Here is a 22,057-nt window from a genome sequence, read left to right on the forward strand (position 1 = left end):
GTTCTTTGGCCACTAATGTTCTATGTTTTCCACAAACTCACTTACTTGATGTACTTTCACTTAATACTTAATGATTTGAAAAGCCTTGAAATGTGCAACTTCTAACAAAGAAGCTACTTTTGTAGATATTCAGATATATTCTGCCTGCTGAATTAAAATAAAGTGACTCTGTGTGTGTGTGTGTGTGTGTGCACCAGACTGTGCTGTCAATTGCCATCAATTTATAAAAAATTCCCTTTGTGTGGCATGAGGGTCAGGTGAATGAGGCTTAGAATGTTAATACCTTGTCACCAGCTGCCCTGTGAATTCAGACACTTAAGGCTTTCTGTCTGGCTCTTGTCTGTCATAGTTTTGTCTGCTAACTGGGTCCAAATGGCTCTCTAAATGTGACCAGTTTTTTCTCTCTTTTTGCATGATTTTTCTACTTTTACATATTTAATGTAAATGTTAATGTGAAATTACTTATTACTTAATTACATTTTATTATAATATAATAATTATTTGCAATTAGTAGTAAATGTAATATTTTATAATAATTAATGCTAAAAATGTTCAACAATATGAATATATATATATATATTTATATATATATATATATATATATATATATATATATATATATATATATATATATATATATATATACTGTATATATATATATGTATCGGACCATATATATATATATATATAGATATATATATATATATTTGTCAGCGGCATTTAAAAAAGTGTGAAAGAAGTGACCGACCCATTGGGAAGGTCACAAAAGGACCCAGAGCATCTGAGGAACTGCGTGACTCACTCTCTTCAGATAAGGTCCTTCTAGGCATGTTTTGTAGAAAAACACCACAAGACTATTTGGTGTAACAGATTATTTGGTTTAAAAAAATCAGTAGGTGGCAGACACTTCAAAACAGATAGATAAGGATTATTATGTCTGTTAAGCACCACCAAGTGGGTGATGCTACAAAAGCATTGTTTGAATCTGACACAAAACAATACATGTATAACCAGAATTACATTGTCTATATCATTCATTTAAACATTTTTATAATAATATGACCATTTTGTGGAACATGGTACAGTATTATTTTACTGTGTTGCTTCCACTAGTGCATTTGAATTAGAATGATTATCAGAAAAACTGTTTTTGAAGTATTTCTGCACAATTGTCATACATTGGAACATAATATTGTATATGAGTACATCGTATAGCTTTTTTCAAACATTTTAATGATTGTACTGTTTGTATTTTGATGAAGCTTTAACACTGAATGATCCACTGGGGATATGTTTAAGCAAAGTCTATTAACTTGTGACCTTATATATGGGCTCTTTCTCCAACATATAAATGTTTATATTTCAATCAGGAAACCCACCCTGGTAGGGTCTTGCTCCAACATGTCTCTACATGAATGAAACCTGCAGTCTTTGTCATGTCTGCTTTGTGTGTATCCAGAGAGAAATTGCAGAAGTCCTCTCTAAGCAAATATCTAGATTGGACAGGACAAACACAAAACAGGTGATCTTTTTATTACCATTCATTGATTCCCTTCATTCATCTTCCACAGTCACTTGTTAAAGGTACATTTAGTTGAGTGGCAAACAAGAACAAGGGACTGGCCCATTTTATAGGAAAAAAATATTACTAATTTATTTACTTACACCTAGTGTCAGTTCAAAATTTATTATACTGCCATTGTTTTGTAAACTCACATGTCTTGATTTAGCTTGTTCTCAAAACATTTGCCTGACATTCTTTTTCATTTATTAATTTATCCATTTACTCATGCGTTCATTCATTTATCTTAAATCATTACTTCATTCTGATCAGGGTAACTGGTGCCATCTTATTGTATCTAAAGTTTTGAAAATAACTCTTTATGGTTAAGGAGTAGCGTATTTATACTGGCCAGTAGTGGATGCTTACAGAGAGTATTGGCATGTATGAATAACCATCGTTCCTGCCGGTTTCTCAACCAAACAGTAGAGTCTTACTATAATGAATCGAGTAATTTAACTAAATACATAAATTGTCATCATCATCATTGGCACAGAAGAGCAAATGTTGGTGCCAAACAGCATCATCCTGTTTTATTTAATCTCCATAAAACATGCCAAACGTAGAGTGTGTATTGTCATATTTGAGGAGAATTATACAGTGGTTACAGTAAATACAGTGTATTTTTGCCACCAGATCCACCTGCACCCAGACCAGGATAAAGTGGGTAGTGAAAATAAATGAATAATTACTAAGTCTAATACAAACTTTTTAATGTAACAGTACTCAGTTAGTACAGACTCAGTGTTCTGTTTGTACAACTGACCACTACTTTTACATTTAAAATGTATTAAATGTGGGTCAGTAAAGCAATTAAACATTATTGCCAAATGCAATCTGTATTTTATTTGTTTGAACTATACCACTCAGTAAAATTGACAAAATACACAAAGGTTATAAAACACAGCAGCAGAGAATGGTTTTAAGATGGAATGTATTACAGAAGAATGCTGTTTGTATTGTTGTTAACACCTCAAATGTTTTACTTAGCAGATCAGTCTTTAATGTGATAACTAATTCGAATTTAACTAAAAAAGATCAGGAAATACCAAACCTATCCTGTTGATTAAAACATTATTTCCAGTTCCTGCAAGGTTGCTCTGACTCGTGGTTGCAAAAAGTGTATAATAAAGTGTATAATAATAATAATAATCATATTATATCTGCTGTAATAATATCAATAATAATAATGATGATGGTAATAATAATAATAATAGTAGGTGGCACTGTGGGTAGCGCTGTCACCTCTCAGCAAGAAGGTTCTGGGTTCGATTCCCAGGTGGAGTGGTCTGAGTTCATTCTGTGTGAAGTTTGCATGTTCTCCCTGTGTCTGTGTGGAGTTTGTCTGGGTGCTTTGGTTTCCTCCCACTGTCCAAAGACATGCAGTCAGGTAAATTGCCCTAGGAATAAGTGTGTGTGTGTGACTGTGTTTGCTCTATTGTTATTATTATTATGTTGTTGGTATAAATGTTTGTTGCTGCTGTTGTTTATGTTATTATTATTATTATTATTATTATTATTATTATTATTGTTATTATTATTATTGCTGTTGTTGGTATAATTGTTTGTTGCTGCTGTTGTTTATGTTATTATTATTATTTTTATTATTGTTGTTGTTGTTGTTGTTATTATTATTGCTGTTGTTGGCATAATTGTTTGTTGCTGCTGTTGTTTATGTTATTATTATTATTATTATTATTTTTATTATTATTGTTGTTATTATTATTATTGCTGTTGTTGGTATAATTGTTTGTTGCTGCTGTTGTTTATGTTATTATTATTATTTTTATTATTATTGTTGTTGTTATTATTATTATTGCTGTTGTTGGTATAAATGTTTGTTGGTGCTGTTGTTTATGTTATTATTATTATTTTTATTGTTATTGTTGTTGTTATTATTATTATTGCTGTTGTTGGTATAAATGTTTGTTGGTGCTGTTGTTAATGGTATTATTGTTACTATTGTTGTTGTTATTATTATTATTGCTGTTGTTGGTATAAATGTTTGTTGCTGCTGTTGTTAATGGTATTATTGTTACTATTGTTGTTGTTATTATTATTATTGATGTTGTTGGTATAAATGTTTGTTGCTGCTGTTGTTAATGGTATTATTGTTACTATTGTTGTTGTTATTATTATTATTGCTGTTGTTGGTATAAATGTTTGTTGCTGCTGTTGTTAATGGTATTATTATTTACTGCTGGTAATTGTGTTAATCGTGGAAGTGCTGGCGGTGGGACGCAGAACTTCGCCCTCATTGGCTCAGTGCTAGGAGCCTCGGTCACGTGACTGAGCTTCTTTCTGGGAGCGGATTGTCTCTGAATCAAACTGGCTGGCAGAGGGGAGGAGCGGGATACTCTGCACAACGAGACTGATCGCTCAACATCTGCGACCCAGATCCAGTAAACCTAGCGTTCATTACATACGTACTTAACAAGGAGTAATTCAGTGTATCGTGGGTTGAACGTTATCCTGGGTTTTGGATGAAGCTGGAAGTGAGTGGAGATGAACCGGTTGGTTCAGTGCAGCAGTGGAGGAGAAAGCGCAGTCGTAGCGGCAGAATGGAAACGCGCTGTTTACTTTTGTTGTGTATTTGGATTAGCCTTGTGATCTGGTAGATCCTGATCCGTGAGCGATATGAGGGCTGCGTGGGCAAACTTGGCGGCTCTAGTGATCTTGGGCACTTGTGCTTTCGTGCTGCACTTTTGGAGCGGACTGGAAAAGCGGCTGGAGAGGCGCAAACGGAGCGTACCAGATTATGGTGCCCATCCTGCTTATCCCGGACATGAGGCTGCTGGAAGTTTTCGAGCTTTACTCGCTGTTCCGCAGAAATCGCATGTATTTGAGAACACTACTGCTACTACGAGTGTTTTATTAAAAAATAGAACTGGTGATCGGGCTGCTTTTGGATCCGCAAATGATCCTATTATTGAGGATGGTATATTTTGGAGCCAGAGACTTGAGAGTGATTTGTGGAATGGCTTTGTGGATGAACACGCGCGCAGGTGGAGGGATCGAGCGCATCATAGTCAGGTTGTGTCCCTAGAACCCGGCTGCGGCAGGACATCCAACCGGCTGGCTACGTTTGCAGATGGGCATCGTGCATGCGTGCGTTACGGGATCAACCTGGAACAGGTGCAGGGCGAAACTTTGTCCTATTACTTAGCCAATTTGCTCGGGATCTGTAATGTGCCCCCGCTTGCTCTGGCACGCCTCGATGGCGAGCAGTTTGCGCGCGTCAGATTGCACATGGATTCTTTGCAGTGGGCACCGAACTCACTCGTGTCTCTCAGCGAATGGGTCCCGGACCTGAGCCCAGCTTCTGTGCCATCTCCTTTCCGCCAGGATAAGATCGGATTGCGCCCGATCGCCCCCGTTCCGCGTGGAACGAACACATCCGACGCACACGAACTGATGCAATGGAGCGATCTGATCGTGTTTGATTATATCACGGGCAACTTCGATCGACTCGTGAGCAACCTGTTCAGTCTGCAGTGGGACGTCCGGGCTATGGAGAGGGACGCCAGTAATCTATTAAGGACACCGCGAGGGGGTCTGGTTTTTATAGACAATGAAGCAGGGTTGGTGCACGGATACCGAGTGCTGGATATGTGGGAGAAATATCACAGCACGGCTCTCGGATCGGTGTGTGTGTTCAGGAGGAAAACCGCACAGCGCCTGGCACAACTGCACCGGTACCGGGACGCACACGCGCGCCTGCTCCAGCTCTACAGGGACAGAGAGCCGTTAGCTGCAGAGCTCGGCTTTCTATCCGAGGATCATTCCAGAACATTACAGAATAGAATAGACCGGGTTTATGAGCACATTCTGCGCTGTAAAGCCAAGTACAACAAACTGTAGTTTTTTTTTTCCCCTGGTAAGGACCTTTCCCAGCATTAGTATGGATAAGGACCGTTGGTTACCAAGGTGACATGAACAGTGCACAGTGCAACTTCTGAATCAATGTGGACTAGCTATCTCCTGTCAGGACAAACCCTTCTTTTAACGTGGGCAAGTTTGGTCAGGCTACCTAAACTACTTCATTTTGCTTATGGGCTTTACTTGCTTAGTGACTTTAAAATTGTTTGTGTTTTGGGGTCACTCTAATATAGTAGTGATGTGGTTTTCCACCAGGTATTCTGGTTTCCTCACACTCCCCCTATGTTGTATTAAGGTGTGGGTGGGTGAGTAACTAAATAACTGTGTAAGTGGTGTCCTTTGATAAACTGGCACCCTTTCCAGGCTTGCGCCCAGTGTTTCTGGGTTGTCTTGACCCAACATGACCTTGACCAGGATGAAGCAGTAAGTGATAGTGAACGAATAATAACAAGTCATAAAATGTGTGACAGGAATCTAGTGGGTCCTGTTTGATCAGTGTCTTTGGTTGCTGTCTGTGAGGAGTTTCTAATCTGAGTACTCCCACTCTACAAACGTGCAGAAGACAGACTGGGTGTTTTAAACTGGCCCTAGTAGGTGATTGTTTAAAACTGTGTCGCCGTATGATGGATTGGCCTCCTGCTGAGGGTGTATTTCTGCTCCTCGGTGCCCGGTGTTTGTGGGTGGCATCTGACCACCTTGGCTCTGAGCAGGATAAAGTGTTTTTTAACTAAATAAATAGGGTTTGTTTCAGGCTAACTGAATTTGGTTGTTTTGTATATGGGTTTCTGTATCATGAAACATTTGTATTTTTTAGAGAGACAAAGGTCATGGCAACAGTTCCCTCTGAACCAGTCACTCCAGTTACTGTATGTGAGAAGTTTTTGTTTTAGTGGGATTCCTCCCACCTCCCAAAGACATGCAAAAGGAGAACTGCCTATTGTAATTGCTCTGAGGTTGGAGTGAGTGAATGTGTGCGGGTGTGTGGCCTTGCAGTGGATTGGCACTCAGTCCAAGGTGTAATTATTGTTCGAGACCGACCTACCACAACCCTGACCAGGATGAAAGTTAGTGAATATGTGTGAAATATATCATAAAACTTAGATTTGCACTAGGGCTCAATGGTACAACATATCATATTCTGATACATGTATGCTAAATAGGGCTGGGTGATATATTGACTATTTTAGATATTATTGATTTATTTTTCTGAAAAACGTGGATAAACAGTTTATGGCCTTTCAGCATCCACACGTTGTAACCACACTCATTATATTAAAACCAGTGGTGTACTGATGGTGTACTTTTTATGGTGAACTCCAGTGGCTTCACAGCCAAATTAGATGGTCTCGTTTTTGTGGGTTACATTTTTTAGTTTTCATTATTTGCAATATAAAAGTCAGACCAGCTTTTAACTGTTTAAATAACATCATATTTTTATGATACTCCAGCTATATAGCATTCTTTTAAAGGTTTTTTCTTAACCCACTAGACTTTTCTTTTAATATGTCTTGTCCATTTCTCTTAAACACAAAATGTAATAGGGTAATTTTATTTTCCCTAGGTTTGGTTACAATAGTTGAAGACATCTCCATGCTATACAATATGTATAATAGTACATCATACTAAGTTTAATTTAAACAGAGTAAGACAAAACAAAGTGATTGATATAAATGTTGTTGTCCAATAGGCTATTAAGTAAGCAGGTAACAATGGGATAATTAGTAATATAATCACAATATTAATATAACATTTTCATATCACCCAGCCCTGACATTGGTGTTATCGAATGAATTTGTCAGGTACCATGATGAAGGCCTAAATATACTGTAAAAACACTGTAGACAGGCAAAATATTTATAAGTTCAAGTTTTTTTGATTATGATCATTCTGAACTTGATGAACTTTAGCTGAGCATTTAATCATTTCTTCACAGCTTTACAGATTCATTCATGGCCTTAATGAAGTGGTGGACGTGCTTTGGATTAGAAATGTGTTGTGGGATTTTGCTTTTGTATAATCCAAATTTTATTTAACTAATTTAAATCACAGTTTGTGATAACATTCCAGTTCTGTTTTTATAAAAGTGTGTGTCATTTTTACATGCCATTAAATCTGGTGAAACTTAAAGGTTTTCACTAAGTCGAACTCTATAGCATGGTCTGGACTCTTCATTTCTCTCACATAAAGGATGTTTTGTAAGAAATCTTTTGCTCTTACACACTGTAGCTATTGTGTGAATGTACTGCCAGTTCATGACAGTCTCAGGGACTTTTTCATACTTCATACAAGGCTCTTTTCTTTGCTAGTCGAATTCAACACATGCACAGTGCATTATCATTTCTATGTGTCATACCAAAGTGCTAATAGTACTGTCTGTTCGCTCTGAAGCTGTACACATAATGCTTTTATGCAATTATTTCCAGCCATTACGAGACCACGCTCCTATGTAGTGAAGAAGAGAAGAATAACAGCCAGCTGACATTTCAGTAAGGCACACAATATAAAGTACACAATATCCAAGTATTGACACACCCATTCTATTTACTGACTTCATGTGTTTCAGACACAACAATTGCTAACAAGTGTAATAGAAATTACGTGCTTGCAACTTTGCTGTCACAGTTTAGGAAAGGTTCTTTCCTGTTCTGTCATTACAGTGCCCCTGTGCACAAAGTAAAGTCTATAAAGCTGGGTTTAAAGAAACTCCAGTGGCCTGCACAGAGCCCTGACCTCAGCTCCATGAGCAGCTTGGGAAGGATTTGGAACATCAGTCAAGGCTTTCTTGAACAATATCAGTGCCCAGCTATACAAATGCTCTGGTAACTGATTAGGCACAAATTCCCACAGACATATTTTGAATGGGTGGTATGGTGGCTCGGTTGGTAGCACTGTCGCCTCACAGCAGGAAGGTCCTGGGAATCAAAGGTAGAACAGTCCGGGTCCTTTCTGTGCATGTTCTCCCCGTGTCTGTGTGGGTTTCCTCTGAAAGCTCCGGTTTCCTCCCGCAGTCCAAAGACATGCAAGTGGGGTGAATTGGAGATACAAAATTGTCCATGACTGTGTTTGACATTGAAGACTTGAACTGATGGAACCAGTCCTGTCATGAATGTAACCATTTTAACATGATGTTAAAATCCTAATACATAAATGAATAAATAATTAAACATATTTCAAAGTCTCAGAAGTTATTCTAGATGGATAGATCACATAGAGGTCACTCTATTTTAATACCATTTGTTTTTGACATAGAATGACCAACAAGCTCATAGTCAGGTGTCTAGATACTTTTGGCCATATAGTGTATGTACCATGCTTAGTCCCAGGCTTCATAGTTATCCAAAGTTGAAAGCAGAGCAAGATGTGGGAGATGTTCTTTAAAACCAGAGTCAGGATCAATGATCAAAGCTACTCTAATGCTTTCCAGTCCGTGTACACATCTGTTTTGACTTTAATATGAACACACTTGCACCTTTGTTGGTTTACTTGGGATTTTTTTTGTACCCCTAATCCATCCTGTCCAGACAAGGCTTTGTAAAGAATACACTTGACATATCAAAGCTTTGAGATTAGTCAAGGAGGAACATCAAATTTTACGACTAGTTGTAAACACCCAGTTGACATTTTTGCAACCCTATTATTTGTCATGTGAATTTAATACTTATTAATTCTAGTACTGGCATAATCTTAGTTGTTATAATTGACAAAATTATGTTCAGTACACAATTTATCTTTTTATGTATTTATCAAACACATTAATTATTACTAACCAGGCAAGGAAACAACAGTAATGTAATTTTTGTAAAAGGCCTGGCAGTTTAATCAAAAATACGTCTACAAATAAAAATAAAATCATAATAGTTCATTAACTTCATCATTGTTACTTTAGTGCTGCTACACTTTTTAAGAGATGAGCCACATAGGAGCTGGCTATCCTGCAAAGATTACACCAGGAGCACATACACTGATCAGCCATAACTTAAAAACCACCTCCTTGTTTCTACACTCACTGTCCATTTTATCAGCTCCACTTACCATATAGAAGCACTTTGTAGTTCTACAATTACTGACAGTAGTCCATCTGCATGCTTAGTTAGCACCATTTCATGCTGTTCTTTAATGGTCAGGACCACTACAGAGCAGGTATTATTTGGGTGGTGGATCATTCTCAGCACTGCAGTGACACTGACATGGTGGTGGTGTGTTAGTGTGTGTTGTGCTGGTATGAGTAGATAAGACACAGCACTGCTGGTGGAGTTTTTAAACACCTCACTGTCACTGCTGGACTGAGAATAGTCCACCAACCAAAAACATCCAGCCAACAGCACCCCATGGGCAGCGGCCTATGACCACTGATTAAGGTCTAGAAGATGATCTCTGACTTTACAGCTACAAGGTGGACCAACTAGGTAGGAGTGTCTAATAGAGTGGTCAGAGAGTGGACACGGTATTTAAAAACTCCAGCAGTGCTGCTGTGTCTGATCCACTCATACCAGCACAACACACACTAACACACCATCACCATGTCAGTGTCACTGCAGTGCTGAGAATCATCCACTACCTGAATAATACCTGCTCTGGGGGGTCCTGACCATTGAAGAACAGGGTAAGAGCAGTCCGTAATTGTAGAACTACAAAGTGCTTCTATATGGTAAGTGGAGCTGATAAAATCTGTAGAAACAAGGCGGGGGTTTTAATGTTATGGCTGATCAGTGTATATTGTTAAAGACAAAAGATAAATGCAAATGACTTGTTCTCGTGACCTCTGTAATATTTTTTTTATTAATGTGTTTCTTACATTTAAAAAACCTAAACAAATGCAATGCTCGTAAAGGAACACCATTGGTAGCAGTAGCTCAACAGCTGGGTAATGGACTAGTAATCAGAAAATTGCTTGTTCAGGCTCCACTACAGCCAGATTGCCATTGTTATCCCTAAATTGCTAGGCTAGGATCGTATACAGCCACAATTGTAAGTCGCTTTGAATAAAAGTGTCTGCTAAATGCTGTAAATGGTAATATACACCACAAACAAAACTACAGCGTGCCCCTTAAGACTGGACACATAAGCAAAATGCATATTTTTAATACATTTCAATAAAGTTTGTGTGTGTATTTTAGTAAACATATAGTTAGTTAGTGATATTTCCTTTGTGTTCAGACTTTAGGGACACCCTGTACTCATTTGTAAAACATTGCTGCATGTCTCAAGTTGGCAAACATGATGTCAGGATGTTGAACAGTGCTTCAGGGTCTATGTTCTATGTAAGAGACAAAAAATGTAAACCATTTTTTAGCCAGTACAATGCTATGTTTAAAGGCACTGCATACTAACAACAACACCATCATGGGTTGGACCAGACAGATTGTAATCACTAAGCAAACAATGACCTCAAAATTGTATTAAATTGTTACCAAAAAAATAAAAGCAATGACTCAGTCATTCAAGCAAATTAACAACAGAATGGTTTTAAATTGATAGTATTTATGTTTTAACATAGCCAAAGCAGAATCCAAACCTTAGCCCAAGTGAAATTTTGTGTCATGACCTGTGCAGCAACTGCATGCAGCTGGGTAGTTTGCCCATAGCCACATCTGCTATAGACAAGGGCTTGGAGAGATTTATGAGCATCTGCAGACACAAGGGATTACAAAGCCTGTTTAAAGCTGTGTGTCACACACACACAGCCACATAAACATGAATGTTACCCCTGAATCTATGCCATGTTGTTCTAATTTGGAAAGGAAAGTTGCACCCATTCTAACCACAACTTTTGTTCAGTCCTTTAAAACAAGCTCTTAATAACACTGGCAGCTGAAATTGCAAAGCCATTGCTGGTTCATTTACAAATGGTTCTATGCTTCACATCTGGGGTTTGTTATAGTCTGGCACACTCCAAAAAACCCACACATACATCCCGAAGTTTACCACCCTTTTCATCAGACTGCGACTTCAACATTATACGTCCTAGTGTATGACATGACCTGTTTACCACACTACTCTATTGGTTGCTGCAGAGCAAGTGTTTCCTTTCAGGCCATCTGGACTTTGTTTTAAAGCCATGCCTCAGTGACCTTTGTGATCGTTCTTCCTGTCAGCAAAAGGGTCTTAAAGAAAACCTCAGGGCAAAGCTGGCCTTCAGTGCTGATTTGGAACCTGCTTCATTAGCGCACTTGCTACCATAAAACACTGTTAGAGGAAGCTGCAAAAATGAAGTAAGGTCAGCAGCAAAAGTAGAATGACAGCAGTAAAGATGAATTACAAATTAAAGGAGCAAATGCTTCCCTCAGGAGTGCCCCACCCTTTGAGTCCGCTCGTCCCCTTAGATAAAAGTGTCACTAGTTATTTTGGCTGATTACCTAATCACGACTGATTTGGCTGTAACCAGTGTAGTAGACAGATATTGACAGTAAAGCACTAAATATCTTGGGAATTAAAACTGAAATAGGGTTTCATTTTGTTTTTCCATAAAATAGGCATTTCAAAAATTGCTTTGCTTCTCATAATGCCTCTTTTTATTCTTCCATCATCTTTTTATCTAGTTTTATTCTCATGTGTGGTTTTGCTTGGAGATTTTTTGTATACTCAAAGTTTGCAGTGCAGAACCACTACTGCCTAAATTGAACTGAAATTATCATAATTATGCCTGACATTTCTTTTATCTGAATTCAAATGTATTCACTAAATAAGTATTATCCATTATTTTGCAAATTGAACTATGTTTTTAAGAAAAGAACAGCATGAACAAAGCCTAGTCCATAAAATCATGTTTTTGAACTTCAATATGAATGAACTGCAGTGACCTGCTTAGAGCCCTGACCTCAACCTCACTAAACATATTTGGGATGAAGTGAAACATTGTAAAGCAGGCTTTTTCATCCAGCATCAATGGCTTACTTCATGAATGACTGAATTCACACAAATTCCCACAAAAATACTTTAAAATCTTTCTGGCTGTTGTAGCCACAAAATGGAATGCATTGTCATGCTCATGTGTCCATTTACATATTTACCTGAACTCCCTTTCACTGTATTGCTTCAATGTTGAAAGGAAATTAATTAAGAATATAAAAAAGCTGCATCTTTTTATCATTCACTGATACAAACAACTTCTCTTAAATCTCCAAGCACATATTTCCCACTTATCAGTTTTCTTTTTATCAATACAGGATAGCTGAGTCATTATTAGGGATCCAGGCACTGCCAGTTATGTGCGCCAGATGACGCCAGCCGAACAGTGGCAACGCCGAGTTTCCAACCGAGGAGTTCAGAATCTCGGCGCTGGTGTGCTAGCGGAATTTCTTGCTGCACCACCTGGGCGCCTACTGTGACAGTGCCTTAACCTCTAGGCTACAACTCCCTGTTGTTATGTTATGTTATGTTATGTTATGTTATGTTATGTTATGTTATGTTATGTTATGTTATGTTATGCAAACAAAGATTGTCCCATTGACACGAAATATGGCATAGAGCATCTGTCTCCTATCGTCCTTCAGGAATGGTCCCATACTCATGTATTGGGCCGGTGATAGCTCAGTGGTTAAGGTACTGGACTAGTAAACAGAAGGTTGCCGGTTCAAGCCCCGCCACCACCAAGTTGCCACTGTTGGGTCCCTGAGCAAGGCCCTTAACCCTCAATTGCTCATTGTGTAAGTCGCTTTGGATAAAAGCGTCTGCTAAATGCTGAAAATGAAAAAATTTATTGGGCCACACTGGGCTAATTTGTATAAGACCCCGGAAATTACAGCTTGTGGCTCTATTTATAATATATAAAAAAAGTTTTAGATAAAGGAAAAAGAGTTAGGGTTATAACACACTGGACTATTCCTTAAAACAAACAGCAAACTAAATCATTGTGCATGACTAACAACCTGCAGGTAAAGACAGAGACAGCTCTGTTTTCTTTATGGCACGGGGGAGTCAAACACATTGCAGGCATTCCAAAGGAAGAAGATGTGCGTGCATGCATTTTCCTCGGACAGCAGATTCCCAGACGGTTACAGACCCAGCTGGTACCCAGGCTTTCCTGCCAGCCATAAACAACACATCTGGCTTTTTCTCTATCTACATTTTGAAAATGCATTATGAAAAGTAAAAAATATTGTATTAACGGACTCAACAATAATGCCAGAATGTTGACACAGATGGTGGATGCACAACAATGTTGTTGACCTGGGTCTTAAATCTAAAAAAGTGGAAAAGAACAAATTTAAGCACATGTAGAATCTCATCACACATTTAAATCCATCTACATGCATTCTGAACATGTTAAATTTCCTTATGTATTTATATATATATAGATAGATAGATAGATAGATAGATAGATAGATAGATAGATAGATAGATAGATAGATAGATAGATAGATAGATAGATAGATAGATAGATAGATAGATAGATAGATAGATAGATAGATAGATAGATTAGGCAGCAAGTGAACATTTTATCCTCAAAGTTGATGTGTTAGAAGCAGGAAAAATGGGCAAGCATAAGGATTTGAGCAAGTCTGACAAGTGCCAAATTGTGATGGCTAGACAACTGGGTCAGAGCATCTCTAATACTGCAGCTCTTGTGGGGTGTTCCCGGTCTGCAGTGGTCATGATCTATCAAAAGGTCCAAGAAAGGAACAGTGGTAAATTAATGGCTCATTGATGCATTTGGGGAGTGAAAGCTGGCTCATGTCATCCGATCCAACAGAGGAGCTACTGTAGCTGGAATTGCTGAAAAAGTTAATGCTGGTTCTGATAGAAAGGTGTCAGACTCCATGCCTCGACGGGTCAGGGCTGTTTTGGCAGCAAAAAGGGGACCAACACAATATTAGGAAGGTGGTCATAATGTTATGTCTGATATAGATATATACAGTGTATCACAAAAGTGAGTACACCCCTCACATTTCTGCAGATATTTAAGTATATCTTTTCATGGGACAACACTGACAAAATGACACTTTGACACAGTGAAAAGTAGTCTGTGTGCAGCTTATATAACAGTGTAAATTTATTCTTCCCTCAAAATAACTCAATATACAGCCATTAATGTCTAAACCACCGGCAACAAAAGTGAGTACACCCCTAAGAGACTACACCCCTAAATGTCCAAATTGAGCACTGCTTGTCATTTTTCCTCCAAAATGTCATGTGATTTGTTAGTGTTACTAGGTCTCAGGTGTGCATAGGGAGCAGGTGTGTTCAATTTAGTAATACAGCTCTCACACTCTCTCATACTGGTCACTGAAAGTTCCAACATGGCACCTCATGGCAAAGAACTCTCTGAGGATCTTAAAAGACGAATTGTTGCGCTACTTGAAGATGGCCAAGGCTACAAGAAGATTGCCAACACCCTGAAACTGAGCTGCAGCACAATGGCCAAGATCATCCAGCGTTTTAAAAGAGCAGGGTCCACTCAGAACAGACCTCGCGTTGGTCGTCCAAAGAAGCTGAGTGCACGTGCTCAGCGTCACATCCAACTGCTGTCTTTGAAAGATAGGCGCAGGAGTGCTGTCAGCATTGCTGCAGAGATTGAAAAGGTGGGGGGTCAGCCTGTCAGTGCTCAGACCATACGCCGCACACTACATCAAATTGGTCTGCATGGCTGTCACCCCAGAAGGAAGCCTCTTCTGAAGTCTCTACACAAGAAAGCCCGCAAACAGTTTGCTGAAGACATGTCAACAAAGGACATGGATTACTGGAACCATGTCCTATGGTCTGATGAGACCAAGATTAATTTGTTTGGTTCAGATGGTCTCAAGCATGTGTGGCGGCAATCAGGTGAGGAGTACAAAGATAAGTGTGTCATGCCTACAGTCAAACATGGTGGTGGGAATGCCATGGTCTGGGGCTGCATGAGTGCAGCAGGTGTTGGGGAGTTACATTTCATTGAGGGACACATGAACTCCAATATGTACTGTGAAATACTGAAGCAGAGCATGATCCCCTCCCTCCGGAAACTGGGTCGCAGGGCAGTGTTCCAGCATGATAATGACCCCAAACACACCTCTAAGACGACCACTGCTTTATTGAAGAGGCTGAGGGTAAAGGTGATGGACTGGCCAAGCATGTCTCCAGACCTAAACCCAATAGAACATCTTTGGGGCATCCTCAAGCGGAAGGTGGAGGAGCGCAAAGTCTCGAATATCCGCCAGCTCCGTGATGTCGTCATGGAGGAGTGGAAAAGCATTCCAGTGGCAACCTGTGAAGCTCTGGTAAACTCCATGCCCAGAAGAGTTAAGGCAGTTCTGGGAAATAATGGTGGCCACACAAAATATTGACACTTCAGGAACTTTCAATAAGTGGTGTACTCACTTTTGTTGCCGGTGGTTTAGACATTAATGGCTGTATATTTAGTTATTTTGAGGGAAGAATAAATTTACACTGTTATATAAGCTGCACACAGACTACTTTTCATTGCGTCAAAGTGTCATTTTGTCAGTGTTGTCCCATGAAAAGATATACTTAAATATCTGCAGAAATGTGAGGGGTGTACTCACTTTTGTGATACACTGTATATATATATATATATATATATATATATATAAACATATATATATCAAATTCTACAAATTGTTTTCAGTACACATTAATACTAAGTATTTCGCCCAACCCACTATAAAGTGCACTATATAGTCCAAATTTGATCATCCAGTAACCTGTTTCCTCTTGACACACCCCCCTTTGTTAAACTCCTTTTGTGTCACCAGCCACTGGATGCCATGACATCATGTGAGAGTTAACAAAAAAGATAGATGCTCTACAAATGTGTGTGTGCTTACCAATTAATAAGCAAACATTAGTGACAATGTGGAACGCAGCTGGCTAGTTAATGTGTTTTTTAACCTGTAATAGTATTGCACGTGTATGAGGCAGATTACTCTTAGCTTTGAAGTTATCTAGTATTATTCAATTGCTGAAGCAATGCAGATGAGAACAAAGAAACACAAAACACAGTAAGTAAATCGCCAGCTTAGAAAAATGTGTATGCTTACTGTGCCGAATGCACTGCAAATACAGTGATGTTGGATATTAAATCTGCCTTTATAGCTTTATCCTGATCAGGGTCGGTGGGGCACGGTGGCTCGGTGGGTGGCACTGTCACCTCACAGAAAGAAGGTCCAGGTTTGATCCCCAGGCGGGGAAGTCCGGGTCCTTTCTGTGCAGAGTTTGCATGTTCTCCCCGTGTCTGTGTGGGTTTCCTCCTGGAGCTCTGGTTTCCTAGTCCAATCCAAAAACATGCAGTCAGGTCAATTGGAGACACTGAATTGCCCTATAGGTGAATGGGTGTGTGCATATGTGTGTGTATGTGTGTCTGCCCTTCGATGGACTGGCACCCTGTCCAGGGTGTTACTGTGTGTCTTTCGCCTATTGAAAAGTTGGGATAGGCTCCAGCACCCCCTTTTGCGACCCTAATTGGATTAGCGGTTAAGAAAAAGAGTGAGGAAACATCCCAGACAGGTCACCAGTCCATCACAGTGCACACACAAACTAGTGCTCTTATCTCCAACTGGCCTACACGGAACAAACTTACGCAGACACAGGGACAACAGGAAAACTCCACACAGAAGAAATACTGAACTTAGCAAAAATGTTGTTCAGCAATGCCCTTATTCATAATTATAGTAATTATAGTTATATAGTGGCAATGTGACATGTTCTAGTTGTAAATGCACAAGATTTTTACAAGATGTACTAGTATAACCTCTTTTCCTCACTCATACAGTGCATGATAAATATAACATAATATACATTTTTAATATATTTCAATCATTTAAGTTTCACTAAGAGAATAATATGTAACCACAGGCTATAACAGAACACATTTTTGCTATGTAGATTTAGTGGTGGTATTAATTACTACCTTTGACTAGTATAATTATAAACTAAATAGAAATTGTGCTAAAACTGGGTGAGTGAAGTCTTTTTTATTAATACCAAGTTTGATTAATAGGAGACACATATAAATAGGATTACTTGACACAATAGGGCAATTAAATGTTAGAGAATGATCCCATGAGAAATTAACTTGTGCTCTGGCCAGCATAAGTCTTCATTTGGCATTCTTCATGAGCCATATTGCAAACTTTCTGTGCATAATAAATGTAATTATGGTATAAAACAGAGAGGAGAAAGTCTTTTAGTCACGCTTGGATGAGCAGTAGCTGGCAGGTTTGAGATGGGCAGGATACAGTACTAGATACACAGATTCTTCAAAATCCTTACCCAACCTTAGTGTGGGTTTGTGTCTGATTTTACTGCAAAAGACATCCATCCACCCACATTGCTCTGATACACAGGCTGTAGAGCAAAGCTTGAGTAGGTAACGTGGGTGTTAGGCACCCACGACTATCAAAGTAGTCAGTTTTTCCAAATAAAAGTAGAATTGTTTATTTATTTTTAAAAAATCATCATCCAACACCTATAAACAATATAATGTAGCGTCGCCACTGGGGGCCTGGCACGGGCTTTACCCAGAAAGCCTTGCGGCAGTGGTGTCTAAGCTCACCGTAGCCGTGTATCCCGTTGTTGGGAGTGGGGTGGCTGCGGTGAGGGTTGGGTAAGTAGCTTATATGTTTGTCTGTTGTATGTGTGTATGAATGGGTGTCTGTCCCTAAACCACTGAGTGAACTGCCAAAGGCAGCTCACTTGCGGCCCCGACGCTATCCTTCCTGCTCGCCGGCGCCACAATATATTTAAGTGTCCCTATGATTTCTAAATAGTGCATCCATATTTTACTGACAAGCCAGTTCATTAACTTCATTACAAAACCATTTATAAAGCTGTAGGAATTCACCAACACAGTGAAAACCATTATTCCCAAAGTGTGGAACAGTGAAGAATCTACCCAGCAAAAGTTGTCCTGCTAAAAATTCCCTCAGGGGTTAACATGAAAGAAAGTCAAAATATCACAGAATAGCATCTAATGAAGTGGAGATGTTTCTTACCTCAGCTCAAGCCAGTGTCATGACTCCACAATATGAAAAAGACTAAACAAAAAGAGATTCTTAGGGGGGTAGAAAAGAGGAAACTACTGTGAGCATCAGGACCTGGATGATCTGCTGTTATTTAGAAATCAACTAAGTCCACACTGTATTAAAAATTATAAAAGAAAAGGTGTAACTGAGGTGTAACTGGGTTATGTGCCAGGAGGATCTGAATGTTGCATAATCAGAATAATAATAATAATTATTATTATTATTATTACTATTATTATTACTACTACTATTATTATTACTATTATATTATTAGTATTATTATTAATACTATTATATTATTATTATTATATTACTATTATTATTATATTACTATTATTATTATTACTACTATTTTTATTGTTATTACTACTATTAGTACTACTATTATATTATTATTGTTGTTGTTATTACTATTATTATTATATTACTATTATTATTATTACTACTCTTATTACTACTACTATTATTATTACTATTATTATTATATTACTATTATTATTATGATTATTATTACTACTACTACTACTATTATTATATTACTATTATTATATTATTATTATCATTATTATTATTACTATTATTATTATTACTACTACTATTATTATATTATTATTACTATTATTATTATATTATTACCATTATTATTATTAATATTATTATTACAATTATTATTATTATTACTATTATATTATTATTATTATTACTTTTATAATTATTATTATTATTACTATTATTATTATTACTACTACTACTAATATTATTATTACTATTATTATTATATTATTATTATTATTATCATTATTACTATTTATATTATTATATTATTATTATTATTATTACTATTATTACTATTATTAGTATTACTATTATTATTATTATTATTATTATTATTATTAATAAACACAACATTTGTAATAAACAGTAAGTAAACAGGGAAACAGTTCTGAGAGAAAACTGATGGTATTATATCTAGGTTTCAGAACACAGATAAGGTTGCTGCAGAGTATTATTAAAAAATGTCTTGCGGTAGATTTATGCCAGAGTAGAAACGTGACTAGTTTCTTCATGACCAGACCAAAAAAAACTGGGCTGTTTGGGTAATGTTTCTTTACCAATGAGGCAAATACTGTATATTTATAATCCATCCCTCAGCTCCTCATAAATCATGTCATGTACAACTTGATAATAAATGCAGAACTCTAAATCTACTATTGCTCACCTTTAAAAGATAAATAGGTGAGAAAATGCTGGCTGGGTTCATTTAAGATCATAAACTAGAAATACTTATTAATACACACAACCTATTAAGGTTGCAGTGGTAGCTATTTGCCACTTTGCCACTTTGCATAGTTTGCATGACATAATTAAAGCATACTTTGTGCTCCCTTGCACAACATCATATAACCTCATGTTGATGTAATGCTCACTTGACTATGGACCATGTGAATCATGTTCCAGCAGCTTTAAAATCATGGTGGACCTGTTTTGGGTGGCTCTTGGCGGTTCTTTAATTTCTCTCAGCGTAAGGTCAAAGATTGGGTATTTGTCTTGATTCTGCCAAAGAGACCACTGTTCCATGTAGGGCTGGGTGGTATATCACAAATATCGATATATTCGATATTACTTTTTACACAATACTAATAATGACCATATTCGTTATATTGAGTATGCCTAGGACACACAGGTTACCATCTGAGAACGTTAAAAACAGCACAAAAGCGCTGTGCTCCACATTCTCTTTCACGCATGAATGATAAAATCAAGTCAGAGAACGACTTTTTTCAAATGAATTATTCATGGGAATCGAATCAGGGAGCTGTGCTCTTATCTATGGTAAAAATTAATTCGTCTTGCTCACTCTATTTCATTACGGTGTCATGTGTAAACAACTCCATGAATCAGTGAAACAGCTGGATAAACCGATCAGAGCTTTCCAAGTTTGGGTTTTGGGCAGAATTTCAGTTGTTCCTCTAATCCAAAGCAAGACATGCTTATTTATTTTGGATATCTTCAATGTGCATCATTCAGGTGAGCTGGCAATAAAAAACTCTCTCTTTATTGGTTGTAGAGGTATAAATGCCAGCTTAGTTAACTAATTACCAGTTTCAGCTTTTAACCGTGAAAGCCGAGAAAATAAATTATCCGTTGAATATGTTTATATATAAAATGTATATATTCTGGAAATGTTCTAGAAACATAAAGGAAAACATTTACAAAAAAGTGGATTATATCCCTAATGGAACAACACACAGATATAGATTCAATCTCAATTTGAAGAAGTGAAGCTCAGGTAAGCAGCGGTGATTTTATAATGCTGTGTGGTTGATCTACTGTCAGGATTTTTTTGATGCTCATTTATTTGAAGTAAAATGGCACTAAAATGGCCTGCCATTGTACTTTGTTAAGTTTTCATTATATCGTATCGCTACTTCTCAAAAGCATATCGAGATATGAGTTTTTAGTCATATCGCCCAGCCCTAGTTCCATGTCATTTGCAATTAGCAAATTAGCTTAATTTTAAAAAAGCCACCAGCTGTAATCAATTATTATAGCTAACAAGAATTGAATGTCCCAGTGTTAAATTAAAATATATACTGTTGTTTACCACAACTGTATTGCTATTGTTTGTTCTTTTTATTTTACAGGTGTAATCAGATATTTACATTTTCGGCATTTAGCAGACACTTTTATCCAAAGTGACTTACAGTACTGTGACAGTATACATACTAAGCAGTTGAGGGTTGAGAGCCATGCTCAAGGGCCCAACAGTAGCAACCTGGCTGTAGTGGGGTTTGAACCAGTGACCTTTGGATTACTAGTCCAGTACCTTAACCACTAGGCCACAACAGTCCCTAAAGATATAAGATATAAATTCTATGTTGTAGTAAACACTAAGCTTTATTGTTTTTTTTATGGGTTTTTTTTATAACACCGCTTATGTGAATTGTGTTTATAACAAATGTAAAAAAGACTGAATATAATCATAACCATTATGAGCATCTGGGAGAATGAAAACAAGAAGAATTATATTCAGATGTCATTTATGTTTTCTGCCTGCCTGTATTCCACAGATAGTAGTTATAAATAAAATGAACAAAAATGAATGGATGCAGAAATGAAAACAGAATATAGTTTCTAATGTGTTACTGGGTTTCATTGCTGTCACCCTAATCTTTGCTTTAATTTAAGCAATCGGGACGATAATGGTGTTGCAGGTTGATTTTGAGCTCAGTGTTGCAGGATAATAGCCTGGGGTACTTCACATTGCCAGGTTTAAACTGTTTATCCTTTATTTTTGTTTTTGAAAACAGATAATGTAACAGCAAGGTAGGTGGGGCAGTACAGTGAGATTGGGAATGTATAGGCTTGTATGTGTGTGTGTGTGTGTGTGTGTGTGTGTGTGTCCATTCAAGATGAGAGGCAGACAGTTAGGCGCGTTTTCAAGAAACCCCCAGTTGAGATGCTTTCAGCTCATTGGCAGCCGGGGGGGAAGATATGTGAGTCACATAGAATCACAGGTCCTCTCATGTCCTGAGACACAGCATTTATAGAACAATGGTGGGCGTGTCTTTTCCTTTGTTAAGATGAGAAGGTTCTACATGACATCTAATCACTGCTGAAGTGTTAGAAAGGATTTTAGCTGAAGCATAAGCACAAT

General features: G+C 37.7%; 1 protein-coding gene and 1 long non-coding RNA gene across 2 annotated transcripts; both read left to right on the forward strand.

The window, feature by feature from the left end:
* The first annotated feature begins 1,378 nt into the window (after nt 1–1,378).
* On the forward strand, nt 1,379–7,590 carry LOC134309915 (uncharacterized). Its single transcript, XR_010011238.1, has 2 exons — nt 1,379–1,522; nt 7,374–7,590. It is a non-coding gene; the product is annotated as an uncharacterized LOC134309915 (long non-coding RNA).
* On the forward strand, nt 3,778–7,590 carry fjx1 (four-jointed box kinase 1). The gene has a single exon (XM_062991349.1). The coding sequence runs from the start codon at nt 4,199–4,201 to the stop codon at nt 5,420–5,422; it is 1,224 nt and encodes a 407-aa protein (XP_062847419.1). The 5' UTR covers nt 3,778–4,198; the 3' UTR covers nt 5,423–7,590.
* Nucleotides 7,591–22,057: the final 14,467 nt, after the last annotated feature.

This window comes from Trichomycterus rosablanca, chromosome 1 (genome assembly GCF_030014385.1).
Source record: "Trichomycterus rosablanca isolate fTriRos1 chromosome 1, fTriRos1.hap1, whole genome shotgun sequence".
NCBI classification, from domain to species: Eukaryota; Metazoa; Chordata; class Actinopteri; order Siluriformes; family Trichomycteridae; genus Trichomycterus; species Trichomycterus rosablanca.

Bases quoted from the DNA above. Each gene is read 5' to 3' on its own strand.
- fjx1 (XM_062991349.1), top strand. From the start codon at position 4,199: ATGAGGGCTGCGTGGGCAAACTTGGCGGCTCTAGTGATCTTGGGCACT.